At 46.5% G+C, this 24230-nt stretch overlaps 2 protein-coding genes across 2 annotated transcripts; one reads left to right on the top strand and one right to left on the bottom strand.

Moving 5' to 3' along the window:
• The first annotated feature begins 11561 nt into the window (after positions 1 to 11561).
• Positions 11562 to 18687, top strand: LOC101775298 (ATP-dependent zinc metalloprotease FTSH 9, chloroplastic/mitochondrial). Its single transcript, XM_004969129.3, has 17 exons — positions 11562 to 12205; positions 12783 to 12936; positions 13324 to 13416; positions 13556 to 13644; positions 14119 to 14242; positions 14432 to 14551; positions 14704 to 14754; positions 15101 to 15162; positions 15466 to 15523; positions 16066 to 16191; positions 16271 to 16351; positions 16460 to 16589; positions 16887 to 17035; positions 17154 to 17435; positions 17509 to 17598; positions 17899 to 17952; positions 18062 to 18687. The coding sequence occupies exons 1-17, from the start codon at positions 11670 to 11672 to the stop codon at positions 18200 to 18202; spliced, it is 2340 nt and encodes a 779-aa protein (XP_004969186.2). The 5' UTR covers positions 11562 to 11669; the 3' UTR covers positions 18203 to 18687.
• A 193-nt stretch (positions 18688 to 18880) lies between these two features.
• On the bottom strand, positions 18881 to 22288 carry LOC101774889. The gene is made up of 2 exons (XM_004969128.3): positions 21413 to 22288; positions 18881 to 20573 (listed from the first exon to the last, which is right to left on the bottom strand). The coding sequence occupies exons 1-2, from the start codon at positions 22058 to 22060 to the stop codon at positions 19206 to 19208; spliced, it is 2016 nt and encodes a 671-aa protein (XP_004969185.3). The 5' UTR covers positions 22061 to 22288; the 3' UTR covers positions 18881 to 19205.
• Positions 22289 to 24230: the final 1942 nt, after the last annotated feature.

Here is a 24230-nt window from a genome sequence, read left to right as displayed (position 1 = left end):
GAGATTAGATTACCGTTGATAGCGAGCGACGCGACGGCCGGGACGCCAGCCAAGGAGAAAGACAAGACTAGGGCCTGGTGTTTCTTTTTTTTGTGTGTGTCATCAACGGAACAAGTCCATGGGTTTGGGAGATGCGAGGCGACGAAACACCGCGTGCGTGCGTGCGTGCGTGCGTGAATAAACTCGGGATTCCAGAGGTCCGGATTTACAGTGTTCGGCTGTGGTTGTACACGGTTTGTTACGAGAGATCACAAGCAAATTAACGGTAACGGACTATGTTCAAATCTCAGTCAATCGATCTCGAATAACTTCAACGGGAAACTGTTGGGGGTGGGACGGGTCGTGCTGGCTTCTTGTGCCTCTTGCTTCTTGGCTCGCAGTGCGCCGCGGTGACCCCGGTGGGCCGGTGGGGGACGGCCGGGCGGTTTGCCGGCGCACGAGGGCGCTCGGGGAAGGGCAGGGCCCGGCAGGACAGAGAGCGAAAGCGTACAGGGGAGCGACGCGCTGACGCGGCGGCTGCGCCGGCTCCGCTGCGAGCACCGAGCCACCGACAGGCGTGCGCGTTGCTTTCAAGGCGCGTGTTGGTGGGAGCGCCGTGGTGGCTAGTGGGCCACGCCGCTGTGCAGTGTTGCTACAGTGCTACTGCTCTCGCTCGGAGCTCCACTCAGCTCATCTGTCAGCGTTTTTTTATGGCACAGGCACTGGATACTCCGGCACCGGCACCGGCACGATCTACGTTCAAAGCATGTCTGCTGATCTACAGATTACCGTATGTTGTGAAATCCAGCAGGAGAGGAAGAAATGAGAGCCGTGACTCGTGAGCGCGCAAACATTTTGACTCGTGAGGCGTCGGTCCCAGGCAGTGAAGCTCGAAAATAAGAAACTTCCTTCGGGTCCGATTGAAGCTCCAGAGCTCAAGTACGAGAAAATTCCTTATTTATCATTAAAATTTATGTCAGTTTCCTTATTTGTAATAGAAAAAATTTGCCTTTTTTATTTACCATCGACTCAAAAATAGGTTCCCTGTATACCATCAACAGTGCTAAGTTAGACATGAAAATATGGTTTTATCCTCGTGACATAGGGACACATCATTATAAAATTTGTATCGCAACTCATTTTGCATTCTTTGTATCAGCCCAATATTTTTTAAAGATGTGCTGATCCAATGCATATGCAGCCGATCAAATTTTACAACAATATATTTCTTTATTATAAGGGTAAAACTATCTTTTTCGTGTTACCTTAACTTTTTTGATGTCAAATAGGAAATGTAATTTTGAGCTGATCGCAAATAAGGGAGGTGAATTCGTCAGTAGCAAATAAAGAGGCGATGTAAATTCCGGCAGCAAATAACAAATTTTCTTGCCACGTATGCACTCAAAAGTAGGTGTTCTAGTTTTTACGGTTGCGAACGGTTCCTTTATGGTTCTTCGGATTCACTAGTGGTCCGTGCCTGCTAAACTCTGTACATGCTTGGCACGTGACCTGCACTCTTCCAAGATTCCAAGCTACAGCGTTGCAGAGTGCTCGATCTATTAAAGATGACTGCTGCTCCCTCGGTTCCAAATTACATTCAATTATAGGTTATTCTAATTTTTCTAGAGAGTCAAAACATCTCACTATTAAAGATGACTGCTGCTCCCTCGGTTCCAAATTACATCCAAATTATAGGTTATTCTAATTTTTCTAGAGAGTCAAAACATCTCAAATTTAATCAAATTTATACAATAAAGTAATAGCATTCATGACATCAATAAGTACCATTAGTTTATTCATTAAATCATAAGTATATATCTATTCGGTGCTATAAATCTTTGTCATCCTCTCTATAATTTAATCAAACATAAAATAATTTGCCTCTTGAAATGACTTATAATTTGGAACGGAGGAAATATAAGATAGTTGAGGAAATATAAGATAGTTTGCAGTTGCAGTAGGGGTTTATAATTAGATAGGAGTACGTGATAAATAAAATAAATAAATAAGCGGACAAAGTGCATCGGCTGATCGGACCATGCTTGAAATTGAAGCACAAGACGCCGTAAACGAGCATGATTTGCTGCTCATCATGATCACACCCATGCGCCGCGCAGGGCCGCAGCCCGCAGGCGCATGCAAGGCGACACCGCTCCACATCCACGCGAGCTAGTAGCCCTCTTCTTCGTGCACCTGCACTAGCTGGCTGCCTGCTGCACTGCTTGTCCGGACCATCAGTCGCGACCTGCACGCACTGCAGCTGCTTCAGCTTCCGTCTGAAAAGAGAAAAAGAATCACATTTTCTATGTGAATTAAATTGTTTCTTACACGGAACACTTAAGTGTACTACAAGAATCATGGTTTTCTATCACTGCCAATCACAAAAAGACTGAATTTGCAGCTAAGCCCGCTGTCATGTCATGCGAGCACCGCTTCGAAATGTGATTTATAGCGTTTTTTTCTTGTGAGAATGGAAATGTAAAACACATTTCTACAAATGTTTGACTTGTACTGCATGCAACAGAAAGCCCATCACAAGATGACCCAGGTAGCAAGGCCCAGGCGCCCAGCAGATGAAGCGAGCTGAATAATGAAAAAAAAGCCCAATAGGCCTGGTCTACAATACATTTAGCCAAAAGCTCAAAGTGATGTGAAAGCCGCTTCACTATCTTGCGCAAGGCAGAGGCAGAGGCACAGGCACAGCAGCACCCTCGATCTCGAGGAGCAACACCAACAAAGTCATGTATACCTAGCATGCCCGTGCACTCGAAAAAGCAGCAGTTACATGAATGGCGGCTCAACTCTTCAACTGACGGTCTCAGATTTGAGGAGGACAATCACAAGAAACAAGCTTTTCTGATCCCTCCCTACGGGGTGTGTGAAAACAATCGTCTAATGTCGTCTATGGCCTGAATAGAAGTACGAAGGTTTAAGTTTAATCTGACTACCAACCTTCTTGAAAATGATGTTGCTTCGTGCAGTAATAGAGGCTTAATCTGACTAGGTAGTCTCAAGTAGTATACACATTTTGCAACCAACTGAGAGAGAAATGTGCCTAGATTTCTCACTGCATGAGGTATATTTCAGCTAACATGAGTGGCATATTGTGAAGCCATGAAGAATCCCATATAGACAAAACAAAAGTAACCAAAATGACAGGTAATGACAGAGTAAGTTTACATCTTACATTTGTGTACTCTGATACTCTCAATGGAGTCAAACTTAGATGAAATACAACACTCATAATAGGAAAGATTATAAAAGAAACAAACGACAAAGATAAAAAAAATGAAGGGAGAAAAAAATTATATTCAATAATTCAGCAATTCAATTTGGCAAAGACATAATTGAAAATTGACAAACAACATCAAATTATCATCCAAGTTCTGTGCCATGTGAATTGGAACGTGCGATGCTTTGTTCCTCCCATGCAATGTACGGGAATATTTCCTAGTCTCACTTTTCTACGCTCCGATCCCAATTGATACCTAGATTTTCCATATTAAAGATCGGACATCTTTTAGAGTTTTTCTTGGCTGTATGCTAGAAGAAGCAGCGTCTCTGTTACGATCTTATCTATGCCTTGTCTTGTTAAAACCTTTCTTTTAGGTAAAGCTAAATGCCCCACGAGTGATTTGAAGCTATCCACTACTCGATTTTATGGCAAACACCACGATACATGCGGAGGAGCTTCTCTTTTTTACTCTAGTGTGGCTTTGGTGAAATTATCATTTGAAATTTGGGGTTTGAGGTGTTAGAGATATTGGTGGTATCACATGTAACCGAGTGCAATATTATTGGACTCGGATTGTTTCTCTAGTTGTTGTATTCAGGTTCGGTTGATACTTGATGTAAAAGACACCAACCGAACCAAATAACAACAACCTTCTTAATTGTATTTTGTTGGGACTTCTCCCCTATATAAACACGCAACTGTGGCAATGCCGAGATGGGCAACCACGTTCTAATCTTTTACATGGTAATCAGAGCATCTTCTTCCATAGTACATCTACATACCACCGAACCCATCCATGGTGTCGTCCTCCACCCCATCTTCGGCACCGCTTGGAGCTCCCGTAGCTGAAAAGCTTACAAGGGAGAACTACATCTTGTGGAAGGCCCAATTTCTTTCTGTTGTGCGTGGTGCGCAGCTTATGGGGATCCTAGATAGATCTATCAAGGAACCGGCCAAGATCATGGAGCTGGTGAAGGCCGATGATAAGAAAGAAATGGTTGCAACCCTGAATATGATTTATGGGTGGCCAGGGATCAGCAATTGCTGAGCTACCTGCTCAACTCCATCACCAAAGAAGTGCTTGCACAAGTGGCGGCGGAGACAACTTTGGCAGGAGCATGGAGTGCACTGCAGACAATGTTTGCAGCTCACTCAAGAGCACGCGTGACAAATCTACGCATGCAGTTGTCTACTCTCAAGAAGGGTAGCATGACTTCATCAACCTACTTCACAAAGATGGTGGCCATCAAGGATGAGTTTGCTACGGTAGGAATAATCATTGATGATGGTGAGATGGCATCTCATATAATTAATGGTCTTGATTTGGAGTACAATCCCTTTGTTTCTTCAATGATTGGCTGTGCAAATCCTCCTTCTCTCTCCGAGCTATACTCTCATCCGATGTCCTATGAGCTGCGCCTTGACGCTTACAATGAAAGGGGTCAGTACTCGTTCTCAGCAAATTCAGCTAACCGTGGAGGTTTCCGAGGACGTGGCAATGGAGGACGTGGCAGTGGCGGCCGTAATCGTGGACGCAGCAATGGTGGTCGTGATCCACAGAATCGTGGCAATATTGGTGGTGTAAATCAGCTCAAGAAAACTATCTGTCAGATATGCAAGAAAGCTTGTCATGAAGCATCAAGATGCTAGTATAGATATGAAGATGATGATCAAGAGAACACCAAGACGGCTGGAGCTGCAGCTACTGGCTATGGTTATGACACAAATTGGTATGCAAATAATGGTGCAACAGATCATATTATTGGAGAGTTTGACAAGCTAACGATCAAGGACAAATACAATGGTCGAGAACAAATTCAAGTAGCCAATGGTTCAGGTATGAAAATTAGTAATATTGGTCATTCAACTTTACATACCCCTAGTCGAAAGTTGCATCTGAAAAATATCCTTCATGTTCTTAATGCCCACAAGAATCTTATTTTTGTACATAAATTAGCATCTGATAATAATGCCTTCCTTGAGTTTCATCCAAAATTCCTTTTTATTAAGGATTAGGAAACGAGGAAAATTCTACATCAAGGTAGATGCAGAGGAGGTCTCTATCCCTTAGAATCCATCTCTTCGGAAGAAAGAGTCGGCAAAGAAGTCTATGGTGTCAATAAACCGTCCACCTTTAAGTGGCATAGTCGCTTAGGTCATCCTGCTTTTCCCATTGTTGAGCGTGTGCTTAGTAATAATAATCTCCCTTGTGATAGCATTGCTAGCTTGAGTCGGTGTGTGATTCATATCAAATGGCTAAAAGTCATCAGAGTCCTTATTCTAGTTCAATAAACTCATCCAAAGCTCCTCTTGATCTTATTCATTCAGATGTCAGGGTCCTGCACCTATATCTGTTGGTCGCCATTCTTATTATGTGAGCTTCATTGATGATTATAGCAAATATACTTGGATCTATCTTCTAAAATATAAATCTTATGTCTTTCAAGGTTTTCAAAACTCTCATAATCTTGTTGAACGAAAGCACAACAAAAACATTATAGCTATGCAAACCGATTGGGGAGGGGAGTATGAAAATTGAATTCATTCTTCCAACAAATTGGTATAGCACATCACGTTTCTTGCCCACATGCTCATCAGCAGAATGGTTTGGTCAAAAGGAAACATCGCCATATTGTAGAAGTCGGCCTTGCTCTTCTTGCAAATGCTTCTATGCCTCTGAAATTTTGGGACCAAGCCTTCTTGACCGCAACCTACCTCATTAACTTACTCCCGAGTAAGGTTATCAATTTGGAGGCTCTTGTAGAACGCCTGCTCCATGGGAAACCCAATTTTAGCTCCCTCCGCATATTTGGATTTGCTTGTTGGCTAAATTTGAGGCCTTACAATAGTCGCAAATTGGCTTTTCGTTTCATAAGATGCACCTTCCTTGGTTATAGTTCCATACATAAAGGGTTCAAGTGCTTAGATGCTACCACTGGCAGGGTTTGTATATCACAAGATGTTGATTTTGATGAGTCCTATTTTCCTTTCGCCCATTTGCATCCAAACACAAGAGCTCTATATAGGCAAGAAATTCTTCTTCTTCCTAATCATCTTCATAATCAGGGGATGTAAGTTGCTTTGACAATATTACTAATACTACTAACCATTCAGATGCTAGCAATATGCAAGAAGATTTACATGCAAATGCACAACACAGCTGGACTCTAGGCGGCGCAGAGGATCCCAGCACCACTTCCCAGGCGGATCCACTATCGCTTCCGAGCGAATCAGGTGCAAGTCCCGCCTGCCCTCGCCTCGGACCAGACACCGACGCCCGCGCCCCCGACCGAATCTACCTCCGCCTCTCCTGGCTTGCCACGTGGGGGGGGGGGAGAATTGGCACGCCGGCCACTTCCAGCCCAACCGCGCGCGAGTCGTGCTAATCCTGCCTGTCACCAAATCCGGGCCGAGCACGCCTGAATTTTCTGCGGCCATTGGATCCCTACGGATATGTCTCTTGGACCGGGTGTGCCACCTCCGGTTGGGTCATCTTCAGCTTTTGGTTTAATTCCTTCAGCGCCTCCTCTAACTCCTGATGCGCCTAATGCAGTACCTAGACGACACACACGGCTCCAAAGTGGGATAACAAAACCAAAATAATTCAAAAACATAATGAGGTATGGCATGTTTTCACCCATTGGAGAACCGCAAGATTTTCGTGAAGCATTAAGTGATCCTAGGTGGAAAGAGGCTATGCAAGATGAATACAATGCTCTCATCAGGAATCAGACTTGGCGTTTGGTTCCAGAAAGGAAAGGTAAAATTATTATTGATTGCAAATGGGTGTTTAAAGTTAAAAGAAAATCAGATGGCACTATAGACATATTCAAGGCAAGACTTGTTGCAAAGGGCTTTCGACAATGATATGGAATTGACTATGAAGACACATTCAATCCTGTAGAAAATTGCAACTATAAGGTTGGTTCTCTCTATTACTATTTCGAAAGGATGGTATCTTAAACAATTAGATGTACAGAACGCGTTTCTCATGGTGTTCTGGAAGAAGAGGTATATATGAGGTAGCCCCCAAGTTTTGAGCATGAGGAAGGTTCACATCTTGTGTGTAAATTGGATAAGGCTGTATATGGGTTGAAACAAGCACCTCGAGCTTGGTATGCTAAGCTAAGTCTAAACTTATTTCTCTTGGATTTACAACATCTAAGTCAGATACTTGTTTATATATCAAAAGTGTGACATCATGATTTATATGTTAATCTGTATTGATGATATCATTGTCACAAGTTCATCTAGTGAGGCTGTTTCGGCGCTGCTTATTGATTCAAAGAAGGACTTTGCTCTAAAGGATTTGGGGAACCTCAGTTATTTTCTGGGAATAGAAGTGCAGAGAGAAAAGGATCGGCTACTGTTAACTCAAGAAAAGTATGCAAAGGAAATTCTAACCAAAGTAGGCATGATTAATTGCAAGCCATTTTCCACGCCATCATCTACAAGTGAGAAGCTCTCAAAGCATAAAGGTGACCTGCTAAACTCAGACGACATCACGCGGTATAGAAGTGTAGTAGGTGCTTTGCAGTATCTTACATTGACTATACCTGATGTAGCCTTTTCGGTAATAAAGTATGTTAGTTCTTGCATGCACCTACTACTGCTCACTGGACAACTATTAAAAGGATACTTCGATATATTAAAAATACTCTGGATATTGGACTGAGTTTTCGTGCGTCCAGTTCTACTTTGACTAGTGCTTTCTCTGATGCTGATTGGGCAGGAAATGTTGATGATAGAAAATCTACAAGAGGATTTGCGGTTTATTTTGGGCCTAATTTGATCTTCCGGAGTGCTAGAAAGCAAGCAACAGTCTCAAGGTCAAGCATAGAGACATAGTACAAGTCAATGGCTAATGCTACTGTCGAAATAATATGGTTAGAATATCTGGTGACACAACTTGGTATAGTTCCTAATCAGACATTGTGCCTATGGTGTGATAATTTAGGTGCTACTTACTTATCTGCAAATCCTGTGTTTCATGCAAGAGCTAAGCATATAGAAATTAATTTTCATTTTGTTCGAGAGCGTGTTGCAAACAAACAACTGCAGGTGCGTTTGATTCCTTCCGTAGATCAGCTAGCAGATGGTTTTACTAAAGCATTGCCGAACAGGATGCTTGAAGACTTCAAGAGCAATATAAATCTCAAGAAGAAAGGAAGTTTAGATTGAGAGACTCTGTTAGAGATATTGGTGTTATCACATGTAACCGAGTGCAATATTATTGGACTCGGATTGTTTCTTTGGTTGTTGTATTCTGGTTCAGTTGATAGATAGGTTAGAGATAGATTACTTCTTGATGTAAAAGATACCAACTGAACCAGATAACAACAACCTCCCCAATTGTATTTTGTTGGGACTTCTCCCCTATATAAACACGCAACCGTGGCAATGCTGAGATAGGCAACCACATTCTAATCTTTTACATGAGGTTCTTTGCCGAAGAAAGGAGGCATGATCAAAAGGGAAGGCCACCGATGGTAAGCAAGTTTGGCCATGGTGGCGGGCAAAAAGATGGTGAAGCAAGACGGCAACAAATTCCGCTGGCCAAGATAGTGGAGGAAAACTGATGGATAGTTATTAGAAGAGAGAATTCTCTATATAGCACTCAAAAAAAACTTAATTCCTTATATGGCACTGAAAAATTTTGTCGTCCCTATTTAACATCCAAATTTTTCTTTCATTCCTTTCATAGCATTCTGTATGATATGTTAGCTAATTCTATTAGAATACACGGTTGAGATGGCTCTTACTGTCACTTCTTCATGACCCACCTGTTGCTGACCCTGCCCCTCTCCCTCATTCTTCCTCTCCTCTGACGCCTGCCGACCACTGCGAGAGCTCCCTCCAGGGGCTTGAGGCTGGTTGCGCTGGAGCCTACGCGATGTGGCTGCCATCGCCACGGGTCGCGCAAGAGGCCGCGCGAGGAGGTGGCTGCTGCCATGGCCGTGCTGCCCCGACCCCGGCTGGAACTCCGCGCGGTGGCCGCCGGTCCCTGCCGTCGTCGCCCCGCCCGTAGGGCCTGGCCACCGGGCCTCTCCGCTTGCAGCGTGCCACTGTCCCGCGCCCCCGGGCTGCCGCTACCGCCATGGGCGCCTGTGCCGCGTGTTCCCGGCCGCCGACACTTGCTTCCCTGGGCCGCTGCTCCGCGCCCTAGGGCCACCGCCGCGGGCGCCTGTGCCCCATGTCCTCGGCCACCGGCGTGTCGAATAGAGATGGACGCGACGGGCAGTGGCGGAAGGGAGGATGGGGAGCTCGCCGGCGAGCGCCCTGCACAGAGGATGAGCACGGCTGGTGAGAGGTAAAACGGGCACGCAAGCTCGAGGGGGTGCTGTGGCTACGAGGAATCGAGATGGGAGCTCACCACGGTGGCGAATTTTGCTAGCAATGGTGAGGAGCTCGGAGGTGGTGGTGGCGGCAATGGTGGAGGGGGGTCAGGGTTCGGGGGAGGCCCGCTCAGCTCCAGCACACGGGGATAACGCGGCTCGCTTGGTCTGTATTCTAACAGAATTAGTAACAAATCTGACAGAAGTGCTAAGGAAGGAACGAAAGAAGAATTTGGGTGTGATGACAAAATTTTCCAATGCCATACAGGGAATCAAGTTTTTTTTCGTGTTATACAGGGAATTCTCACTTCTTAGAACGAGAGATGATAATAGTAGAGAAACAAAGAGATGGCCGCCATGGTGTTTACAACCTTGCGAGTGGGGCCATTGGCCTGCCCAACCTTACGACAGTGCCCTAACTCGAGGGGGCTACGGGGTGGGGGTGGTATGCATAGTCACCAGAATGTCGGGTCGACTGGGTCAAGGGTCGCAAGTGTCTAAAAACATGGGTCGAAGGGGGTAGTTTGGAACGATTGACCCCAGTCAATTCGGGGCGATGAAACCGAGTCGATAAGCCATGACTACGATACAAAAGTTCTATACAACGTACTACCTCCATTTCAAATTGTAGGTCATTTTAACTTTTTTAGTTTATAGATATTATTACGCACCTAGACATACAATGCATAATAATAATTTTTATGAACCTAGAAAAGATAAAATGGCATATAATTTGGAGCGAAGGGAGTAGTAAGTAAGAAAAGAAAAACAAGAAATAACTGATCTGGGCTGTGTATGATGGCCCACCAAGGCCATTACCCCCGTATTGTAACCCTAATTGTCCTTAGACTTATGAGTCACGCACGTAGCTGCCTCCCTGCCTCCTTCCTTCAGCTGCTCTGCTCAGGCAACTTATCGCTGCCGGCCACAAATCACTCACCGTCAACCAACACTTTGCATGAGGCACTAGTAAAATCAATTGTCTATGGCCTCCTCTTCTCTCATGTGCTCTTAGATTCGTTGGAGAAGGGTCAATTTGATATTGATTGCTGTGGCTCCCCAAGTTACGTGGTATTGTCCGCCAGCGGCGGGACATCCTCTTCAATTCAGGCGGCATCCCACATCCTAGCAATGCTAGTCTCCGTCATCTCATCTCCCCTGTTGCTCAATACAGCCCACTCGTTCCAAACTGTGACCCTGCTGCTGTGGAGCGATGATCTATGCATGAATAGGACGCTGACCGTGCTCGATCCCGACCCTTGATTCGGGACGGTGACCCCGGGTCGAGGAACGAGGCATCGACCCCGAATTCTGTGACTATAGTGGCATGTGCTGCTAGCAACAGTGTGCAATCTTATTGAAGAAAAGAAATTCTTTGTTGAATTCTCATTTCCAGTAAAATGTGTGAACCGTCTAGCGAACGTGGATGCTAATTAACATTTGAAAACTTTGCACCTTACACGCATGGTTTACCACATAACTGAAACCCCCGCTTGAAATGCAGGAACAAGCTAAACACCCGGTTACGTTCGAATCTTGTAAAATGCTCATGTTTAAACGAGGCTTATAAAAAGCTTAAAAAGGACGAAAGGCATACGTAATGGATCGCTTGGCACGTGAAAACTTATGAAGTCCCCACTCTATTCCATTCTTCCCGTCCGCCTTCTCCGGTTCTCCTCGTGCTCGTGTGTGCCAGTGTGTGAGAGAATCGAGTCCCTTGCTTGCGCCGGGGTGCCAATGCTGCTTGCCTGCTTGGGGCGGTCTGGGACCAGCTCCAGCACTCCAGCGCCGGCCCACAAACCCAGCTCCAACACCGACCAGGCGAGCCAAGTCGTCCTCCGTCGCACCCGAGCCGTCCGCCCCCATCACCCCTCCGGGAACCAACGGCCCGCGTGAATCTACCAACCGCCAACGCCGCCGCGTCGTCGTCCCGTCCCCCCCGTCGCCTCGCCTCGCCTCCCCGCCCGTGGCCGCGGTCGCGCCCACGATAAGGCTACTCCTCGTGTCCACTAAAACCGAGACCCAGCTCCAGAGTAAAAAGGGTAAACAAAAGGGGGAGCTCCTCTCTCCAAGTCACGCGCCTCCCACCTCGCCGGCGACGCCCGCCCTCCTCCGCCGCCATGAGCGCGCTCCAGGCCTCCCTCCTCCTCCGCCCGCTCCCCTCGCCGCTGCCCCCGCGGCGCCGGCTGCCGCTCCCCTCCGCGTCCGCCTCCTTCCCCCGCGCGGCCCCCGCGCACCCCCGCGCCCCGCTCTGCCTCCGCGCATTGGCACCCGACGCTCCGCAGCCCGCCGCCCCCGACCCGCCCGCGGCTGCCGCGTCCTCGGCTGCCGCGGCGGCGGCCGAGCCCGAGCCCGAGCCTGAGGCGGAGGCGGAGGCCACGAGCGCAGGGGCCGCGGCGCAACCCGCGGTGATGAGCGGGAAGGAGGAGCTGGAGGACATGGTGGACAAGGCGAAGGCCTGGGTCGTGGCGGTCGCGGCCGCGGTGGTTGCCGCGGTTAGGAGGTTCGTCGACTGGGTGGTGTCGGGGGACTGGATGAGCTTTTGGCCCTTCTGGCGGCCCGACCGCCGTCTGCAAGGGCTGATCGATGACGCGGACGCCAACCCCAACGACGCCGCCAAGCAGAGCGCGCTCCTCCACGAGCTCAACAAGTTCAGGTGCGGTGTTGACTCTGAGAAATGGGCGAATGTAGTTCTGATTCAGTAAATTGCGTGGTGATTTGGACGCTTTGGATGGTTTGACTTGACATCGAAGGAATCAATCCTAGGAATGTTTTGACAAGTTTGTGGGTAGGATTTCCAACTTTTGTGATGTTGAGTTGATTCTGCACCCTAGATATACCTGATATGCTGATTTGCCGATTTCAAAAATTATCAAGAAACAATGTGAGGAGTGGCTGATTATTCGTACTGTTGGATCATTGCCCGGAGAAAGCACAAATCATGGATATGCTGAAATTTCTAGCCAAACCGTCCAATTTCTCTTATGGTTGGAGCCCTGGTATCTGCACAATCATTATTAGTGGTTGTATTATTGACACATGCTGCGGAGTTCTTTTGTGTGCTATCTTTGGTACTATTTAGACATTTATAATGGCAATGGGTGAAACAATTTTGTTCTTCTCTTTTTTGTTTGCACTGAAAATCGTAAGAAATCCTCTACTTAGAAACTACAGAATGGAATCTTTCTCCAACTTGATTTCTCATTTTTTGGTGTGCATTGAAATTATGGCAGCCCGGAAGATGTCATTAAAAGGTTTGAGCAAAGAAGCCATGCTGTGGATAGCAAGGGGGTTGCAGAGTACCTTCGGGCACTTGTTCTCACCAATGCTATAGCTGATTACCTTCCAGATGAACAATCTGGGAGGTCTGCAAGTCTGCCAGCCCTGGTAAGTTTCTTTTGCAATCTTTTATCCCTTTATACCACATTTGGTAACTTAAGAGAAATCCTTCTATATGCCACCCAATGCCCATCTGAGTTCCCAAGTACTGGATTGATCAATCTATAACCATGTTTTTATTAGGGATGATCAAGGAAGTATACTGTTGAGACATATTTTTCAAGTAAAACTTGTTTGTTTCTTTGTACTGATAAACAATGCTGTCATCCTGGATCCTGCAAAAGCTCAAAGCTTCTAACTTCCTTATATCACCATTCCTTCTGTACTATGGTTTCTGTCCGCTGTCATTCTGTGTTGACTTCTACTGCCCTACATTTTTAGTCACCATGTTGTAACCACTTCTTCACTCTCTGTAATATGCATTTATGTCAGTAGTTGCAAGAGTTGAAGCAGCGTGTATCCGGGAATGAGGACAAACCTTTCATGAACCCTGGGATATCAGAAAAGCAACCGTTACATGTAGTAATGGTGAGTTACCAGACCTTTAAATCGTGCTATTGGTTTATTGTTCATGATCATTTTTGATAGCCTAGGGTCCAGATTATTGTGATGTTAATCCTCAAATCGTGCTATTTATTGGTTTTCATGAATTTCATTGTTTCATCAGGTTGACCCCAAAACAACTGGTAGATCAACACGGTTTGCTCAAGAGATCTTCTCAACTATCTTGTTTACAATTGCTGTTGGAGTCATGTGGTATGCTCAACCTTTCATGATTTCTACTTGCTAGTATTTTGCTAATTCATACTTATCTATTACACTATGGTGTTCATATCAACCTCTTTCGTTCTCTTCCAACTTGGCTTTTAAGTCATTGAGATGTATTTAGCTTGAATCAACCAGCCTCACGAGACCAAATTTTCAATTTGATGACATGATGCAAATTGAACAGAATTCCCACTTTCCTACTCTCTTGTGGTTTAAGTCAGGCACATAATTGTTATGTCATACCCAGACTTCTAATGATCATAGTTTCTTTCTACAGGATGTGATACCACTAGAAAGTTTTTTCAAAAAACTTAGTGCATTCATTGTAGAGAATTGAGAAACAATTCTGTTATTCCTTATGAAATGAATAATTGTATGAATCTGTTAATTACTGGGGCCAAACTTCTTATATTGAACTATTTATGTTTACTTTGTTGATGCCCACTGTGTATTTTGTTCCAGGGTGATGGGTGCTGCTGCTCTTCAAAAGTATATTGGTAGCTTAGGTGGAATTGGGGCATCTGGTGTTGGTTCTAGCTCATCGTATTCCCCAAAAGAGATAAATAAGGATATCATGCCAGAGAAGGTATGCGATTACCACTTCATAAAATATTTTATGCAAGAAAAAATATGTTGGTCCACTTTGAGTTAATACATAAACTGTTGTGGTGTTTTTCTTTTGTACTATACTATCTTCATTGTGTGTTTTTTTTTATTAATGTGATTTCTTGGTACAGAAACAAATACACATTCAATCGATCCGTTTCTGTTACAGAATGTCAAGACATTTAAAGACGTCAAAGGTTGTGATGATGCAAAAAGGGAACTTGAGGAGGTAGTTGAGTATCTAAAAAACCCTTCAAAGTTCACTCGCCTTGGTGGAAAGCTACCAAAGGTAATCACTCTATGCCATACTGCAAGTAACATTTTGTCATTACCTTGCTCTTTGAATTCCTCTAGATATATCTGTCATTTTTAATTGGCTGATTTAGCTGTTGTAATTCTTGCTGTATACTAAATTCTCACCTTTCTATTTTTCTTTTGCAGGGCATACTTTTGACTGGTGCTCCAGGAACTGGGAAAACACTACTTGCAAAGGTAAACTTGTTTGGAGGTCTCATCAATTGTTTGATGTGTTCTATATTTTCTCTTGCAAGGGAGAAGCTCACACGAATAGATGGTTGAGCATGGCTTAGCTATATTATATTACTTCTTGCACTTCACACTAATCTTTTTTGTTTATACATATACACAATAGTGCCATCTCCAGCTGTTTCCCTTTGAAGGAACTCCCTTTCCTCTGTTGCTATAAGCTAGGACCATATCATCTACTCCTCATTATATCCTATATAGAGCAACTGTCTTAGTTATCTGATATTTTTTTATGCTACTGCTGTTTCCTTTGAACAAACAATACCTTACTGGGTCTGGCCTTTTGCTCTAGGCCATTGCTGGAGAAGCTGGTGTACCATTCTTTTACCGAGCAGGTTCTGAATTTGAGGAAATGTAAGATCTCTTGTATGGTGCTATTTGGCCTTAAAATTTTCTTGTGTTTTTCTGTAAATTTATTCTACCGATTGTAATTTTGTCTTTCTTAAAGCAGAAAATAATCCATGGTCCATGCCTGCAATTTAAATGTATTTCATAATGTTGTTGAAATGCTACTAAAACTATACCTTCTTAGCATTCATGACAAATACAAGTCTGTAACATCTGGAATTTAAAATCACCATGCTATTAATGTTTATTTTGTACCTTATTATCAAAGTTTCCTTGTTTAACCATGACTTACCTTCACCATCTTCTCAGGTTTGTTGGTGTTGGTGCTCGGAGAGTGAGGTCATTGTTTCAAGCTGCAAAGAAGAAGGTATTTACACTTTTTCTCTCAACACATTAACACTTTCTCTCTGTCTATGGTTTTATCGATCAGAACCAGCTACCTTGGTGAACTTTCATTTACTCACTTTCTTTGACCACCCTATGTAATTTGAGTATGCAGTGCAGATATATTATTATCGCATTGTCTTATATTAAGTTGATAATAACTTATTGTTTTTTTTTTCCAGAAGGGTAAATGTTGAACTTTTTTTTGCTGTCATCACAAAAAGAAAGTCCCATCCAGAAATATTATTTATGATCTGACTGGTCAAACTTCCTTTACTTTGACTGCAAATATGTTTGGAAGGGAACAAAACTGTTATAGTTTGGTAAATGAATAATCATATTATATATATGTTATGAAATGTGCTCCTGAAATGCAATATTTTTTTTGTGTTTTACTAACATATTATTATGGTAACTGGTGATCAAAATTGTGTATTGGAGACTGATCTTTCCCAAAGAATCATGTATCCTTGAATACAGGGAACACTGTCGTTTAGCCAGCTTTAACGATCTTTCTCTTTACAGGCACCGTGCATTGTCTTCATTGATGAAATAGATGCTGTGGGTTCAACTAGAAAACAGTGGGAAGGACACACAAAGAAAACACTGCATCAACTTCTTGTTGAGATGGATGGGTTTGAACAAAATGAGGTAAGTCATTTAGTCTATCACTTAATTGAATAAGCACTGTACTCGATCTGACTCTTTCCAATTGATATGTATCTTACAGGGAATAATTGTAATGGCTGCAACAAACTTGCCAGACATTCTTGATCCTGCACTCACGCGACCTGGTAGATTTGATAGGCATGTAAGTCACCTGAGCAAATGTTTTCCTGATCCTGTTGAAGAGTAGAAATTGAGTACTGAGCATGGTGCAAAAAGCAAATTGATTAATTCTGTCGAGCTTTTTTGCTAGATTGTTGTCCCAAGCCCAGATGTGCGGGGTCGCCAAGAGATTCTGGAGCTCTATTTGCAAGACAAGCCAGTGGCCAATGATGTAGATATCAATGCAATTGCCCGTAGTACACCCGGCTTTAATGGGGCTGGTATGTACATTTCCCCTTGTTCCATTACTGTGGAAGTAGTACTTCACATTTCATTTATAAAAGCACCATGAGGGATTTCCTATAGGGACAGGGATAGGGATTGGGTAATTCTTTCCATTAAGAGATCATTTTCCTGATTTCACTTTATCATTTATGAGTCCAGGTCCAAACATTTCTTTGAGTATAAATATAATATTAAACATTTTTCATTTTAAGAAAATATATTATAAATACTTTGAGTATAATGTTTTGGATCTTATACCAATATTCTGACATTTCTTTGTTTATTTCTGTTAGACCTAGCAAACCTTGTAAATATTGCAGCGATTAAGGCTGCAGTTGAAGGTGCTGACAAGTTGACTGCTGGACAGTTGGAGTTTGCCAAAGATCGTATTATCATGGGAACTGAGAGGAAATCAATGTTCATATCTGATGAATCGAGAAAGGCATGTTTATTCTTGTTATTTTTCTTTTCCGGCAAGTAAAAAGAGCAAGATGTTATAATATCATTTTTTCTTAATTTATTCCAGTATATAATCAATTACTTCTTTTTTCTTTCATTAGCTTACTGCCTACCATGAAAGTGGACATGCTATTGTTGCACTCAACACCCAGGGTGCTCACCCCATTCACAAGGCTACTATCCTTCCTCGTGGGTCTGCCCTTGGAATGGTCACACAACTCCCCTCACAAGACGAGACTTCTATTAGCAAGAAACAACTCTTGGCACGTCTTGATGTTTGCATGGGTGGGAGGGTTGCTGAAGAGCTGATCTTTGGGGAAGACAATGTTACAACTGGGGCAAGAAATGATCTTCATACTGCAACAGAGCTTGCTCAATACATGGTGATTATTTGTCTGCTGGGAAATATTTTTGTATTAGTTGTGTTAAGTGACTTAACTAACTATGACTTCACAGGTATCAAACTGTGGGATGAGTGATGCTATTGGTCCTGTGCATGTGAAAGAGCGGCCAAGTGTAGAGATGCAATCAAGGATTGATGCTGAGGTACTTTTTCATAGGTCTTGTGCTCAATTATACTGATGAGTGATGACATTACGACTTACTATTTCATTTGCTAAACTTTTAAGGAGGTCTATTCCTATTTTTTTTTTGTTAAATGCTAGCTCATGTTGTATGTTCCTATCATTATCAAGTATAAAGTATATCACTGGTGTAAGCTCGCGATCAATGTGTGCGCAGTCTGCATTAACTAGTCTAGTGTTCAAAATGTGGTTGGCTGCATTGCGGGCCTTAATGAAGTGGCTGTGATTTCCTCTTGCATTTTCTGATTACATGGCCTTGCAGGTGGTGAAGCTCCTACGAGAGGCTTATGGGCGGGTCAAGCGTTTGCTTAAGAAGGTTTGTCTCGCAACCATGATCATTTCTGCTCCAGCATGATCACCATGTAACGCCAGATTCTTATGCCTCAAGCCCTCAATACTGATTCATCGTTCCAAACCTTTTTCAGCACGAGAAGCAATTGCATGCTTTAGCGAATGCGCTGCTGGAGCATGAAACACTTACTGCAGATGAGATCAACAAAGTAGTTCATCCATACCAAGAAGAACCCCAGTTCTCCTTCCAAGATGAGGAGTTTGCCCTCACTTAAAAGATTCTTTTGTTGCATCCAGACAGCACTCGCCAACTGTGAATTGTAAATCCATGTACAGTAAGTGGCGCCAAGATGAACCATGGAGGTTCTTTCAGATGTCCCCCTTCTGTAAAATAGGGCACAATACCTGTGGTGCATTTTCTTCACGGCACCATTTTCATTTGGTGAACAGGAAAACATCAGAAGATGAGATTTGCAGAGGGTGATGCACGCTTATTGATAGGTCTTTCAATGGAAGACCACCAAGGCCCCTGGCAAAGCTTTGGGTTGCAAAGCCCCTCCATACTTTTAGTTTAGCTAGGAGAGAGATAGGTGTAACATTGGTGTTCCGAATGCTAGGTTTCTGGCTAGGGCCATGTTTTTACATTGTTCTTTTCACCTTTTTGTTGACATTTGTTGTAAGAACCCGTACATAAATCTGTTGATTCATGGTTAAACAATATATCTGCAAAGTATTCATACTGCTGGCAAACTTTGATTTCCCTCCATGTTTTGTTTTGGTTTTCTTTGTCAGACATGCATTTCAAACTGGCGCACTTGTGTCATTGTGTGAGGACGCCCAGGGATGGCCTGGAGGTGCTTGCGGAGAGGAGCTGTAGCGGCGTAGCGCTCTGCTTGATCTAGAAGAAATTAGTTGCATAACTCAGCAATTCACAGTGCTGAATTGCTCAGGAGTTCTATTCCAAAGGTTTCATTTCCATTGAAACAAGAAGTTTACAGGTGGAATTCATACATTCCCTCACACGAACCCATGACAAAACCCATCATCGTTCATCGTCTTATTCAGCAGCCTGCAGATCTTTGCCGGCCACCAGGACACCGAACATCTGGACAATGCTTACAATTTGCACACGAACCTACAAAGCTGAAGAGAAAGCTGTACTCCTCTATTTACCTCGTGCAGAAGAAACGAAAGAACCAAAGAATGTACACTGCTCAAGCGAGCAAAGCCAAGGAATGCAAATGCAATTGCAAAGTTGCAGACCAGGTTAGGATCTCACTACGCCTCGGAGACCAGCTCCTTGTTGCTGACAGCGACCGGCGCCGGGATGACGGTGCCGGCGATCCCGGGCCACCAGTACTGCTGCAGCCGCTCGACGCCCGGCAGTTGCCAGACGATCTCCGGCTGCTTCCTGCGCCGCGGGGGCGCCCTGGCCAGCGCGCTGAGCGCCCTGAAGTAGTTGCTGGACTCGTGGTCCCGTAGGATGGCGCCCCCGGCGCCGTAGGCCGACAGGTCGCTCAGCGTCTCGAGCGGGTGCGGCGAGTTGAGGAAGGCGCGCAGCGCGCTGGCCACCAGCGCCCTCGGCGCGGCGTCGTCAGGTTCCAGCCGGAACAGCGCCGCGCCCTCGGGCAGGAACGGGTGCCGCGGCGACGCGCTGCTGTCGGGCTGCAGGATGTACGTGGCGCCCATGGGCGTGTACAGCGCCCTGTGCGTGTTGAGGCACGGGTGGGTGCGGAGCACGCCGTTGAGGCGCTTGAGCACCGCGATGGCGTGGCCCGGGTAGCGGCACGAGAATGCCCTGGGCACGATGTCCCGGTGCATGGCCACGGACCGGACGTGCCCCTCGCCGACGCCCAGCGCCTCCAGCACGCGGTGGCCGCCGCAGAACACGGAGGGCGCGCCGAACGTGACCACGGGGTGGAGCGCCTCGGGCGCCACCACCCCGCGCGCCAGCAGCATCAGGCTGACCAGCAGCGCGAGGCTGCCGCCGAGCGAGTGGCCCGTGAGCCGCAGCCGCGCGCGCTCGCCGTGCGCCGCCAGGTGCGCCTCGATCTCCGGCATCACCTGCTCGTAGATGCCCTTGGCGGCCTCGTAGATGCCGCGGTGCACCAGCACCCCCGTGCCCTCGAACTCGGTGGGCTCGAACAGGAGGTTGGCCTGCCACGATTCCAGCGAGTCGGAGCCCTGGATGGCGAAGCACCGGGTGCGCGCGTCCGCCTCGTCGCACGCGAACCACTCGCACGGCGACGACAGCGGCGACCGCAGGTCGCGCGCCGCCTCCTGCCGCGCCTCGTCCTCCGCGGCCACCACCGCCGTCACCGTCGACGCCGCCATGTACGCGGCCACGCCCGAGTTGTACAGCCTGCCCTGCCCCGCCTGCTGCTCATGCCGCGGCGGCGTGCCGAACGAGAGCAGGCCGCTTGCGCGTGCGCGGACGTAGGACGCGGCCGATGCCGCCACCTCGTAGGCCAGGTGGGACCGGACCGGCCGGCGAGGCTGCGGGCCGGAGGCCACCTCGTACGCCGGCGCGGTGCGCGGCCGGGTGGAGTCCGCGTCCAGCTTGGCGCTTATGATGCCGGCCTCGGCCTTCTTCTCCAGCGACGACGTCACGAACCGCAATCCGTAATGCTTCTTCAGCTCCTCAACCTGAAATCACAACACGAAATCAGTCGATCTTCTTCGGATGCCGTTACTCGCATCGCAATGATGCGCTTCATTCAACAGGCTAAAAGTAACAAATTCCACTAAAAAAATCAAAATAACGAGCATTGATTAAATTACCGAGAACGAGAATGGTGGAAACATTCAAATATCCAAAATTAAAACCGAAAGGCATGCCGCAATCACATCAAAATCATAGCAATGTTTGAATACTGGACATAATTTGGCTTTCGATTTGCCGGTATATGCAACTTTCCAGCCAACTACCTGGAGGAAACAGCAGAAAACTACGTGCAGATATTTCTTCTTTAATTCCAGAAAACTGCACGTAGACTACGGCACGAACCTAACAGCGAAAACAGCCACGAATTTATTCAATAATAATCACAGGGCATAATGGAAAAATAATTGACGCGCAAGTTGTCCTTAGTGGGGCTAACAAATTACGAGGGTGTTGCACCTAATTTGTGTGCATGAGGACTGATCGGAAACCATCGTTTCTTGCTAGCAATCGGCGAATTGAAGCCCCGATCCTACCAAAATGTGGCACCATTAAAGACGATTCCTCCATACCGAGAAATTTTTTAATTCGAGTCAGCCCCACAGAATTCTTCCAAAAAATTAAAAAGAAAATGCAGCGACAAGTGGCAGTGGACCCGAATGCACCTCCAGGCCCAGCCTGTAGGCTCGAGGATGCCTCCCCCCGCTTGTGATTAGTTGAGCAGCACGAGGATTTAGATCAGCCGATCTCGGCCGTCGGGGCCCGAACGGACGGCTAGGGGTTTATCATTTCGATGATCTTTAGTAGCTGTGGGATGGCGCACCTTGATCTCGGGGATGACGTAAGCCATGTTGCAGAGGAAGGCCAGCTGCGCGAAGAGCCGCGCCTCGCCTAGCGGGGCCCGCGCCAGCAGCTTGCCGAAGGAGTGCTGGTCCCACCTGGCGTCCTCCGCCGCCGCCTCCTCGTCGTCGTCGTCGTAGCTCACGCCGCAGCCGCCGTCGTGGTCCGCGTCGAGACGGTAGACGTCGTCGTCGTCGTCCTCGTCGTCGAGGACGTCGCGCTTGGTCGGGTCGTGGAAGCGCGACCGCAGCTCAAGGAGGCGTTCGAGCCAGTGCGCCTCGTGCCTCCGGGCGGCCGGCATTTCCGGCTCCGGCTCGGCCTCGGGTGGCGGCGGCGGGTCGTCCGCGACGGTGAGGAGGCGGGACCCGTCGCCGCCGCCGTCGGGGAGCGGCGGCGGGCGCAGCGGCGCGGCGTCGAACTGGAACGGGAAGACGCCGATGGAGCGGCTGGTGGTGAGCGCGGCGCCCGCGGCACCGCCCCGGCGGGAGCAGCGGAGGTGCGGCTCGGAGCGCGAGCGCCGGATGCCGGCGTGCATGGTCGACGGTTCCCTGATCCTGCCCCCGGGCCGCCGGGGCCCCGCCGACGACGCCGCCGCCGCCGCGGCGCCCGCGGCCGCGACGCTCGCCACCATGTGTCGTCAACGTCGCTTCCCACTCGATCAGGCGGCGGTGCTCCGGCTCCCGGATCTTGGAGGCGGACAGGCGAAGTCGCGGCGGAGTAATTAAGCTGGGCAGCAGCCCGCTGGCGCGCGGCCGGGGGAGGATGGTTGGCGTTGGTGGTTAGCTTCTTGGTGGCGACCAGCTCCAGCTCCAGCTAGAGGCAGCAGGGACGGGTTCGGTTGGTCAGCCCGTGCGTGGGAGGGAGCACGGGGGAATTCTGCAAATGGCGATGTGGGCTTTAATAGCGCACAGTTCGGGCAGGTCGCGTGCTGGAAACCCAGGGTGGGTGCCGCCGTGCCGGGGGAAAAACTGAGTCCACGTCATATTAAATTATTAAATATTAAGATATTAATTAAAAATATTAAATATAGGTTAATTATAAAACTAATTGTATAAATGAAAACTAATTTGCGAGACGAATCTATTAACTTAATTAATCTATAATTAGCACATATTCTTTTTAGCATCACAAGATCAAATCATGGACTAATTAAATTCAATAAATTCGTCTTAGGAATTAGCTTTCATTTATGCCATTGGTTTTGTAGTTAACCTATTTAATACCCCTAATTAGTATTTAGACTCATTTAGTTCTAGAATAAAGTTTAGTCCTTGTCACATTGAATGTTTAGATACTAATTAAGAGTATTAAATATAGACTAATTACAAAATCAATTGCACAGATAGAGACTAATTCGCGAGACGAATCTATTAAGCTTAATTAGTCCATGATTCGATAATGTGATGCTATAGTAAACATGTATTAATCATGAATTAATTAGACTTAATATATTCGTCTCACGAATTAGCCTCCATCTGTGTAATTAGTTTTATAATTAACTCATATTTAGTCCTCCTAATTAACCTCCAAAGATTCGATATGACATGGACTATTTAGCTCAAGAATCTAAACACCTCCTTGAACATAACTTTTGGTCCCTGTAACCAAACATCCCTAATAACTTTTTGTCCCGTAACCAAACATCCCTAATAACTCTCAGTCTCCGGTGAGTAGCTAGGCAAATGACCGTGCTGACCTCAGGGCATGGACCGTGCCGCCAATGTATCCGAGGGGTATTTCCGGGAATACTGATGAGTAAAAGTCGCGGGCGGACCGGGAGAGAAAAAAAAAAGATCGCAGCAGCGTCGGCCGGCTTCGGGGTCTCCGCCACCGCCAGGGAGGAAAGCGAGGGGGGGAGTAGGCAGCACGGCTCGGTTTCGGCGCCCGCCGGGACGTGTTGCTTTCCGAGCGCGGCCTCGGCTATACTATACAATCCTAGTCTGTTCCTACTTCCTGCTTTCTACCGTCCTAGTAGACGGCTGCGGCATACGATTCAGCTGTCGTTTCAGCGCGGAAGATGTGAAAAAATGGGGTTTGGCACCACCAATGCATGATGCACACCGTACACGCGCCCGACACGTTTTGGTTTGACATGGGTTTGGGTTTTGCAGGTTTTACAAGTTTTCCAACCGCCGCACCGACGCCAAATGAAGCGCAAAACAGTTAGCTTGGGTGGAGTGAGTACCAACAAAAATCAAATCGCGCTAGTTGTAAACTCCGGCGTATGTTTTTTAGCGGGAGCTCTGCCTTTCATTTAGCGGGAGCTCTGCCTTTCATTTAATAAGAAAAGAGTTTAAAGAACAGAAGCAAACGGCACTTATGCCGCTGCAGTCATGCAAGAATGCCCCAACATAGGGTGTTATAAAAAAAAACTATGTGATCTAAGTTAGGACCCGAAACGCCCGTCTACATTGCTCTATACATTCCTTTGTTCGCTCTGCTACCTAACGCACTGTTAGGAGCTTGTTTTTGAAAATTCGCCGGTTACACTATTTCCATATATTTCACATAATGTAGATGGTCATTCTGTTAAAATCTCGCCACTGATTTTTTTGACATACTTTTCCGCTTCCTCCCACCAATCTCTAATGTTGCTGAAATTTGAGGGGTGTGCAAATTGCTCCCATACAGAAACTTGGTTCCAAACCGCTTGAGCGCAGGGCAGAGTAGGCAGAGCTAACTCCGGCGTATGGTATGCGGGATTTCATATAAAAACTCCCTGATAGTTACTCCAAACACCGTTATTTTTGGCTCAACTATGTCCGTTACCACTACCGAACTCCCTCCACAGCTCGATTTGT

This window comes from Setaria italica, chromosome V (genome assembly GCF_000263155.2).
Source record: "Setaria italica strain Yugu1 chromosome V, Setaria_italica_v2.0, whole genome shotgun sequence".
NCBI lineage: Eukaryota > Viridiplantae > Streptophyta > Magnoliopsida > Poales > Poaceae > Setaria > Setaria italica.
Note: the sequence above shows the minus strand (reverse complement) of the source record. Positions and strands in the feature narration are given on the sequence as shown.